We start from the raw sequence: 9,281 nt of genomic DNA on the forward strand, positions 1-9,281 counted from the left end.
TAAATAGTCCCTTTATAAACTCACCCAAGAGATCAGGTTGTTGAGTACGGTGGCCCAGTAGTGCATAACACAACGAAATTAAAAAAGCAAACATAAGCTCACAACACAACGAAATTAAAAAAGCAAACATAAGCTCACAACACAACGACATTAAAAAAGCAAACATAAACTCAAAACACAACGACATTAAAAAAGCAAACATAAACTCAAAACACAACGACATTAAGCCGCAACACAACGGAAATGCTCCCGATCACTAGGGGGCAGTGTTGGCAGTGAAACCCCGATACTTCCTCGAAAATAGAAAATTCTCAACGTAAGTGATTGATCTTAATATGTGTAATCGATTTTTATATGAACAATGTGTTTTTACTGAATGTTTTTATCCTGTTTATCTTAATGTATCGATTAATGAATAGAGCAGAAAATAAATCAATATTATTTTCGATTTGGACAGTTTAGCTCTGCACTTGTTTTATGAACGTCCACTGAAATATCATTTCAACCGTTGTTTTCTTAGGCTGGCATGTTTTGTCCATTTTGTGGACACGATCTGGGGACTAGTGTAGCATTTTGTGGCTCGTGTGGTCAAAATGTCCAGTTTTTAGCTGAAGTTCAACGTGGTAAGTTTGCATTATGTTTACCGTCATGTAATATACATGTGTTGAAAACTGGCCTCAAATAAAAATGATATAATGACAATATTATTATAGGAAGAACCTAAAGTCTAAAGTTATTCTTATTGGAGCATGCCGTTTATTCACTAAATGTTAGGCAGGTTTTTCTAACAATTAAAGTTGTGATTTAAATAGTAACATTTTATGTATTTAAAGTTAGCATTGTGTCCAATTTAATTAAGTATTATTTATGTCTCTCTTTGTATAATCATTTAAAACACCTTAATTCTATATTTTATTCTTTCTTGATGGTTAGAGTCATCTGTCCAAGTTTCTGAGGATGATCTTCTTCAAAAGTACTTCAGAGATGGACACAGTTACAGTGTCATTCTGGACTTCTTGGCATTGAAGCACAACATTAAAATGAGCCTTCGTACCCTGAAAAAAAAATTGAACAACCTGTCCTTGTACAAACGAAAAAACTACTCGCCTTTGGAAATTGTTCGGACTGCTATTATTGATGAGTTGAGTGGCTCTGGACAGCATTATGGCTACCGCACAATGTGCCAAACCCTACGCCAAAAACACAATCTTACAGTGAGGAGTGCTTATGATGGCAGACCTTGATCCAGTAGGCATTGAACAACGCTCAAGAAGAAGATTTGTGAGAAGGGTTTACCATTCTTTAGGGCCAAATCATGTCTGGCACGTTGATGGCTATGACAAATTAAAACCATATGGTTTGGCTATAAGTGGCTGCATCGATGGTTACTCACGCAAAGTGATGTGGTTAGTTTGTGGAGCGAGCAATAACGACCCAGACATTATAGCTCATCATTACTTACAGTGTGCCAGTGAATTTGGAGTCATACCAACGCTTCTTCGCACTGACTGTGGCACTGAAAATGGAACAATGGCTGCAATCCACTGTTCCCCTGAGATCAACCCACACAGATGACCTGGCAGGGGCTTCAAGCCATATGTATGGCTCCTCAATCACAAACCAAAGAATTGAAAGCTGGTGGTCATACTTCAGAAAACAAAGGTATAGTCCACACATTCATGATATTTTGGGGTTGTATTTAACATGTCTTGCTGAATTTTACAGTTGGAAATGTTAAGTTAAAGCATGTTATAAGATAATAGCCTATTCAATGTCTAAAAGGGATGCTGATGTTATTGTTGGTCTATTTACACAGGTCTCAGTTTTGGATGGATCTTCTAAATGACTTGAAAGAGAGACAGCTCTTTAATGGCAGTCATGAGCAGATATGCTTAATGCGTTTTGTGTTTTTAAGTGTACTGCAGAAGGACCTTGACGAATGCAAAGAAATATGGAACACTCACACCATTAGGGCAGTTAAACAGTCTCGCTGTCCTTCTGGTAAACCAGATGCAATGTATGCTCTTCCACACAGGTTGGTATGTGACTGTATTTAACTGTTTTTAATTTTTGTAATGAAATTGTTACGATATTAGTTAACACAAAATGTCAAACTCTGCTATCATGCATCCACCCTTATGCTGTTCCAAAGCCATGAGATTTACTTTCTTCTATAGAGCACAAAATGGAGATACATAAAATGTCTCGCATAACATTAACTTTCATTCCCTGTTCTGCTGTAAAATTTAATTGAAAAAAGGAGATTGAGGCTAAAATTCTACTCCACAGAAGAAAGTCATTCAACTTTGGATTGACATGAGGTTTAGCAGTTATATTTTGGGGCGAGGCAACAGAATGAATGAATAATTACAGAATTAATTACCAATAAACCTTTATTGCGTTTAATACTGTACTTAATATAATGGCTCTTTTATTCAAAGGTTTAATGGAAGAGAATGTGGATTTTGCATCTCACAAGAAAACTTGAACGAGTTTTTCATTGAACTTACTCGTAGCACATGTGGAGATGGACAGTTGCAGGCACACTTTGAAGAACTACATGCTCAAAGCAATCTGACTACATCTTACACCTGGGAGGCTGGTGTGGAGAACTACATAACTTTAAAGAACATGGCCCACATTTAAACAAATAAAAGAAAGAAAAGGCATTTCTCACCCAAAAGTGTTTTTCTCTTTTGTTGAAAATAGAAGGTGATATTTTGAAGAATGTTGGTAACCAGACACTTGACAGTTCTCACTGACTTCCACAGTAATTTTTTTTTCTACTATGGAAGTCAATTAATACTGTCAAGTGTCTGGTTACCAACATTATTCAAAATATCACCTTGTGTTCAACAAAAGAAAGAGAGAAACTCATACGGGTTTGGAACAACATGAGGGTGAATAAATTGTGACAATTTACATTTGTGGGTGAGCTATCTCTTTAACATTTCACATTGTTCTACTCAGTGCAATCCAAAACCAGGTGAGTTTTGAATACCAAAATCCATTGCATTTTTGAACTCTTCATAACTTTTGGACATTGGCAGTTGTATTGTGTTGGCACAGGTGCTTGCAATAGGGAATTTAGAAGTCCTCTCAAAACTCAGTCGGGGCTGAGGCACAATTGTTGAAGGAGGCAGTGAATCCAATCCCGTAGCAAACATTAGGATGTCCTGGAGGGAGACTCCTGATTCTTGTTCTGAAAAACAACAATGGAATATCATGAAATATGTAATAAACAACAATAAAATGTAACGTTCAATCCTTTACCTCCAGTGTCAAGCAGATAATCTCTCCAGTATCCCAGAATTCTTGTTTCTTCTTGTCGTCTGGTGCTACCAGCTTCGCTGAGCAGAGCCTTGAAGACACCCTCCAGAGATTCAGGTGTTAGTCTGTCAACACTGTAGCACATATAGGGTCTGAATACACTAGGATGTTGTTCCAGGGCATGGATGACATCCAGGGTGGAAAGCCCATCCCTAAATCTGTAAGCCAAACATCATCACAAAGTGATGATAATGATAACACTGATAATTATCATATTCTTTCAAATTAGGAACAAGACTTACCTTTGTACCGAGTACTGGTTTCTGTATATTATGTACCACTGTATGAAATCCTTCACAATGTTGTCTTTGCCCTCTACACTTTGTGGGTAATCAAAACATCCAGCAGTCTGCAGCAAGCTTTCATACTTGTCAATAAGCATGTGTAATTCATGCAGTGATGCTGCACTGGATATCTGGCGTAAATAGGTAGCGATTAAATTATAATATATTTTTCATGAAGCCAATATAAACAGGTCTGTAACTGTTAATCCTTAAACCTTTATAGGAACAAAAATGTAACTTAAAATAAGCTTAAAAGAAAATGGAATGCACCTCAATTAAAGCTGCTTTCATGGTCTTATCTGTTACATCCTCAACTGTTCCATTAATGTCAGCACTACCAGTGAGGTGATTGTACAGCATATCTGAGAGAAAGCGAGGACCTGGACCACCGTGAACAATAGAAACTGCGATCATCCGCCCAGCAAGGAAGTATTCATCTTCCCTGACAGCTGTAGGGAAAGGATCGTTTTACTACACTTAGTAAAAAAGAAGACAGTAATGAATAGTGCAGCTAAAAGCTACAATTAAGTAAATAATTTACCTCCATTATTAAAGGTGAGAAATCTCCTATTTTCTGGACCATCAAAGATTCTCCGTGCTCTTAAACAGTCCATTAGGAGGGATAGAAACTCACGTTTCGGACCACCTGTGTCCACTGCATCTTCAGTTGTGCCTTCATCATCTGTGAATTTGACAAGCATGTCATGCAATGGATCATATGATGCACGTTTAAAACCGCGAACTGCTCCATCCCAAACATTAGCTCGATTTATGTTGAATCTGCTGCAAGATGTCCTTATGATCTTCTGTGAGAGATCTGACACAATGTCTGCAGCAGTGAATGCATCTGAGCTGTAAAACATAGAGGTTTTGATTAAGCAAATACATCATGATGCAATAAAAAAAATAGAGTGAATAAATTTAGAAACATGACATTGAGAGTAATTAATAAATTACAACCATTCCTCTTCAACACATTGTGTGCTGTGGTCTGACTCTTCTGAATCACTTTCGATTACTATTGGTGCATACAGATGTGTGTAATTGCTGTAAAGAGAAAAAAAAAATAACAGTAATTTACATCCATTTACATACAAAAGTAATTGTAGACCATTAAAAGTAATTTAAAGCAATTAATTTAATACTTTAGCAATTTATCTTTTGAGGTAACTCAAGCTTACGTGTAGCACTTTTGTTGGTCACGTACATGTTCATGGATGTTTGTTCTGATTTTTCCTGCTTCCTACATTTGTCAGAAATATAACAAATATTAAAATGTATTATTTTTGTTTAAAAAAATACTATAACTGATATTAAACAAACCCCATAAAACATAATAATTTTATTTGTTGTAACATACAAGGTATGAACATAAATGATGAACTTACTTGTTCCAAAAAAGGCAGAGAGTGATCAGGGTGTCTGAAAAACAACAACTATACATTAATTTGAACAACTCAAGCTCCAAAGAATGTCCTAACTCTGCTAAAGTAATACCTGTCCAATGTGCTTCCTGCCTTTGGTGTTCTTGCTTCATCTGGACTATCCCATATCTGCATAGAGAACACATAGCAGGAGTTAAAATTAGTTACAATTAACGTTATATTTATTTTTGGATACATGCAATTAAATGCACCCACCAAAGTGTCATTTTCATCAAGTGGACTGTGAGAGGTAGATTTTACTTGCACTTCACTGTCTTCACTAGAAGAATCCTCATTACAGTCTTCAAACAACAATTATGAACATAAGGAAATTTCACTTTCATTTAAAACCATGTGTATATAGTGTTTTATACATGTCTATGTAAGATTTACATTAAATTAAATATGCTCACCAGTGGCTGAAAAGTCTTGAACTGTGCATATGAACAGTGTTATTCTTTGGTAAGTCTTCCCAATTGCCTCTTTGTACAGCTGTAGTTTAAAAGGGGTGTTTGTTCCAGGAATATGTTTAACCTCTGAACAATCTGGGTACAGTAAAACATAGGGACCCTCTTCCATGTCCTGATTAAAATCTTTTACTTTCTTTTCACCAGCTATTAACACTTGCTCAGATGACCAGTTTGTTTGAACTTCAAGAGGCAGGCTCCTCCCTCTCATGGGCTTTAGAACACCATCATGTCTTTTCATAATTCCAATGTAAATCTACACATGAAAAGAATAAACAAAGATGTCACAAACTGAACATTAAAATAGGCTTTAATATGGGTGTGTGACTAATTTATAAAAACTGATTGATTAAAAGATAATCATGACTTTTAAACTAGTTAATATCTACAATTCCTCAATTCAGCACTGCTCTAAATTCCATAGGAAACAGATTTTCAAGATAAGGGTACTGATAATACTATCTATCCTTTAATTTGAAGTAATTATGAAATGGAAGTTACAATAGTCTTCATCCCTATTGTGACGTATAAAAGATACCTTCAGTGTTTTTTTATCCTTCTTAGAGTCATGATTTTTCTTTGTAAAGAAGGTTTTCCTCTCCTTCTCCTTTAATGCCCTGTACTTCATGAAGCAACCCACTGAACTTTTCTCTGTTTTTCCTGCTTCAAAAACATTGTCATAGAAATCTCTCACATTATACTCCACAGTTTACAAAGCAGCTATTCTGTTCCAAATCTAAGGCACTATGAAATCCGTTTTATTTTTTCCCAAATTTCTTTATTTTTTTCAAAAAGATTCCGTGATTCCATCCGCGTTTTCAGCATCGCGGAAATCATAGGGCCTTACAAATCAATACAGTAAAGTTAACAGCCTCGCTATGTAACTTACCTGCACTGGTGCTGGGCTCATTTCCATCAGGAACTTTGTCTCTGAGAAACTGTACGCTTTTTCCACATGTGCTGCAAAAAGAAGGGCAGCTTTCAAGCGTAGCCCCACAAAATGGACAATACATTGCGAACTGAAAGAACGCCAGGGAGCAAGCAGCGTTAAAACTATCAAAGCAGGTTCAGACTGCCCGGTGGCGCCCGCGAATACTCGTGACATGCGCACAATTGCCCATTTCTGCAGACCAACTGCCCCCTAGTGGTCGGGAGCATTTCCGTTGTGTTGTAAGCTAATGTATGCTTTTTTTAATGTCGTTGTGTTTTGAGTTTATGTTTGCTTTTTTAATGTCGTTGTGTTTTGAGTTTATGTTTGCTTTTTTAATGTCGTTGTGTTTTGAGTTTATGTTTGCTTTTTTAATGTCGTTGTGTTTTGAGCTTGTTTGTTTTTTTAATGTCGTTGTGTTTTGAGCTTGTTTGTTTTTTTAATGTCGTTGTGTTTTGAGCTTATGTTTGCTTTTTTAATGTCGTTGTGTTGTGAGCTTATGTTTGCTTTTTTAATTTCGTTGTGTTATGCACTACTGGGCCACCGTAGTTGAGAATGATGGATTAGATAGATAAATGCATGATACATAAAGGATCATTTACATTCAGCAGTCATACAAAATCACCCTGGTGTTTGTGATTATCTTATGCTCACCAGAGCTGCATTTAATATATTTTAAAGTTTAATTTATTCTTGTGATGGCAAAGTTAAATTTTAAGCAGTCATTACTCCAGTCATCGGTGTCACATGAATCTTCAGAAATCATTCTAATATGCTGATTTGCTGCTCAGGAAACATTTCTTATTATTATCAATGTTGAAAACAGTTGTGCTGCTTAATATTTTTGTGGAAACAACAATACATTTGTTTCAGGATTCTTTCTCGAAGTTACAGCTAATACTAAAACAACATTTGGCCCAGTGTTTGTTCCATGTTGCATGTTGTCTTATTCCTTTTTTTTTATCATGTTAATAGTTTTGCGTATTGTTGGGCCATAGCACTTCACTTTGATTTTAACATTATTTTTGTTAATTTTGTACAATAAACGGTTTTGCTGCTGTGTTGGGTTACCACTTGATGTCCAATGTAAAATCTGGGTCCTGAAGCAAAACCACCTCCTTAAATGACACATCCACACATTATTTATAATGCGTCATAATAAGGTCATAAATAGATATACTGCATTGCTCATTTCAGTGCTGTGGTGAGCAGTCCATGGACCTGCTTGTGACCTGTGGATGAAAAAGAATTTGCGAAGAGGGTAATGAAAATATAATGCTGTTATTATTCAGGACAGGATGTGGCTCATTTACATAGGGGACATTTTGGTGTTGTGTATAAACAAGTTCCTGAGAGAAAAACATAGAAACTGCAATAGATCTAATCCAATGATTGCTAGAAACACACAATACCATACCTCTGCAGTGCATTGGAAATACTGTAAACCAGGGCTGTCCAAACTCGGTCCTGGAGGGCCGGTGTCCTGCAGAGTTTAGCTCCAACTTGCCTCAACACACCTGACTGGAAGTTTCTATGCTTAGTAAGAGCTTGATTCGCTGGTTCAGGTGTGTTTAATTAGGGTTGGAGCTAAACTCTGCAGGACCCCGGCCATCCAGGACCGAGTTTGGACAGCCCTGCTGTAAACTGATCTGTCTTGTATCCTTTTTTCCTTTTTACCTTTATTTTCTACATGCCGTTTTTTTGTATTATTTTTCTTTTCAGTTATCTTTGTTCACTCTATTTCAGCCTGTCTGTCACGTTTCCTGACTTGCGGCTTTCTTTTAAATCCATCTCTTCTGCATCCCATATCTGCTGCATCACCTTCTACTCCTCTAGTGCCTGCACTCTCCTGCACCTGAACTCTCTCTCGCTCTCTCTCATCTCTCTCTGAATCTCTCTCTATCATTCTTCTCTTGGTGATATAAATAGCTTGCCCTAGTTTGTGATAGCTGCAGTGGTGCCAGGGGCTGGTACGGCAACACATGAGCGAGGTAGACTGGCAGTCTTTACACATGTACATTTGTAAGTCATGATGGTGCAGTGTCTCTGCAATGCTGTGTGTGTCTGTGTGTTTTGAGAATGACCCTGCTAAGCATAGTCTCTTGCACAGATTGGCATCTAGAATCTTTCTTCACTGTGCTTAAGAGAGTTTCATCATGTTTTGTTTGAAATACAAGTGTGGGAGTGCTTTATTTTCATTGGCGTGAATGAATAATAACAATGGTTGAATTAGTGTTTTGTGTCTGAATTCAATTTATGGTGCACTAATTTAAAGGGACACTGTAAGAAAAAGTAAATGAAAAAGGGAATCCTTTACTGGTAATTTTGTGCCAGGACTTTAGGTTTATGGATATTTCCTTTAAAACACAGCACAGTGCAATGTGTTGCATTGCATGTTTTCCACTGGAAACAGCTTACTGTAAAAGAAAAACTTATATTTCATTAACTGAAATAATGACAAAATACAAAATTACTAAATTCTGTTTTTAATGTTTAATTCACAATCACAAATAGCTTTTTCACAAAAACGAAATAGGGAGGCAAACACTATATAGAAGGTGCGCATTTTTATAGCCTCCAATTAAAAAAGTATAAAATATAAATTGCTCAGTTATGACACTACTTAAGTTTCGATGCATTTTCCTTGCATAATTATCGAGTATGCCTACTCTGAAAGGATGCGACTTTTGTTCACATCACGAGCATATGGTAACTTTAACTTTAAAACACTTATTAGATATATTATGACATAATACTTAGAATTAACTGATTTAAATTTTAGACCTTAAACCTTTTGTTTTGACTTCCTTAAAGGGGTCATATGATGCTATTTTAAAGATCATTATTT

General features: G+C 36.4%; 2 protein-coding genes across 2 annotated transcripts in view; one reads left to right on the top strand and one right to left on the bottom strand.

Annotated features, from left to right (window-relative positions):
• rcan3 (regulator of calcineurin 3) overlaps nt 1–9,281 on the top strand; it is a 38,091-nt gene that overhangs the window by 8,142 nt on the left and 20,668 nt on the right. The gene's annotated exons all lie outside the window — the stretch shown is intronic.
• Nucleotides 2,868–6,518, bottom strand: LOC107582666 (G2/M phase-specific E3 ubiquitin-protein ligase). The gene is made up of 13 exons (XM_016268581.1): nt 6,395–6,518; nt 6,044–6,165; nt 5,452–5,761; nt 5,255–5,340; nt 5,112–5,167; nt 5,003–5,036; nt 4,796–4,857; nt 4,572–4,661; nt 4,156–4,466; nt 3,885–4,063; nt 3,573–3,745; nt 3,274–3,488; nt 2,868–3,202 (listed from the first exon to the last, which is right to left on the bottom strand). The coding sequence occupies exons 1-13, from the start codon at nt 6,516–6,518 to the stop codon at nt 2,967–2,969; spliced, it is 1,998 nt and encodes a 665-aa protein (XP_016124067.1). The 3' UTR covers nt 2,868–2,966.

The sequence above is a fragment of the Sinocyclocheilus grahami genome, unplaced genomic scaffold, assembly GCF_001515645.1.
Source record: "Sinocyclocheilus grahami isolate Dianchi unplaced genomic scaffold, SAMN03320097.WGS_v1.1 scaffold4.1, whole genome shotgun sequence".
NCBI lineage: Eukaryota > Metazoa > Chordata > Actinopteri > Cypriniformes > Cyprinidae > Sinocyclocheilus > Sinocyclocheilus grahami.

Coding starts and splice junctions, on each gene's coding strand:
- LOC107582666 (XM_016268581.1), bottom strand. CDS start 6,518: ATGTATTGTCCATTTTGTGGGGCTACGCTTGAAAGCTGCCCTTCTTTT. Junction 5,341..5,451: donor TCAAGACTTTTCAGCCACTG/GTGAGCATATTT, acceptor TGTTGTTTGAAG/ACTGTAATGAGGATTCTTCT. Junction 3,746..3,884: donor TGAAAGCAGCTTTAATTGAG/GTGCATTCCATT, acceptor TATTTACGCCAG/ATATCCAGTGCAGCATCACT.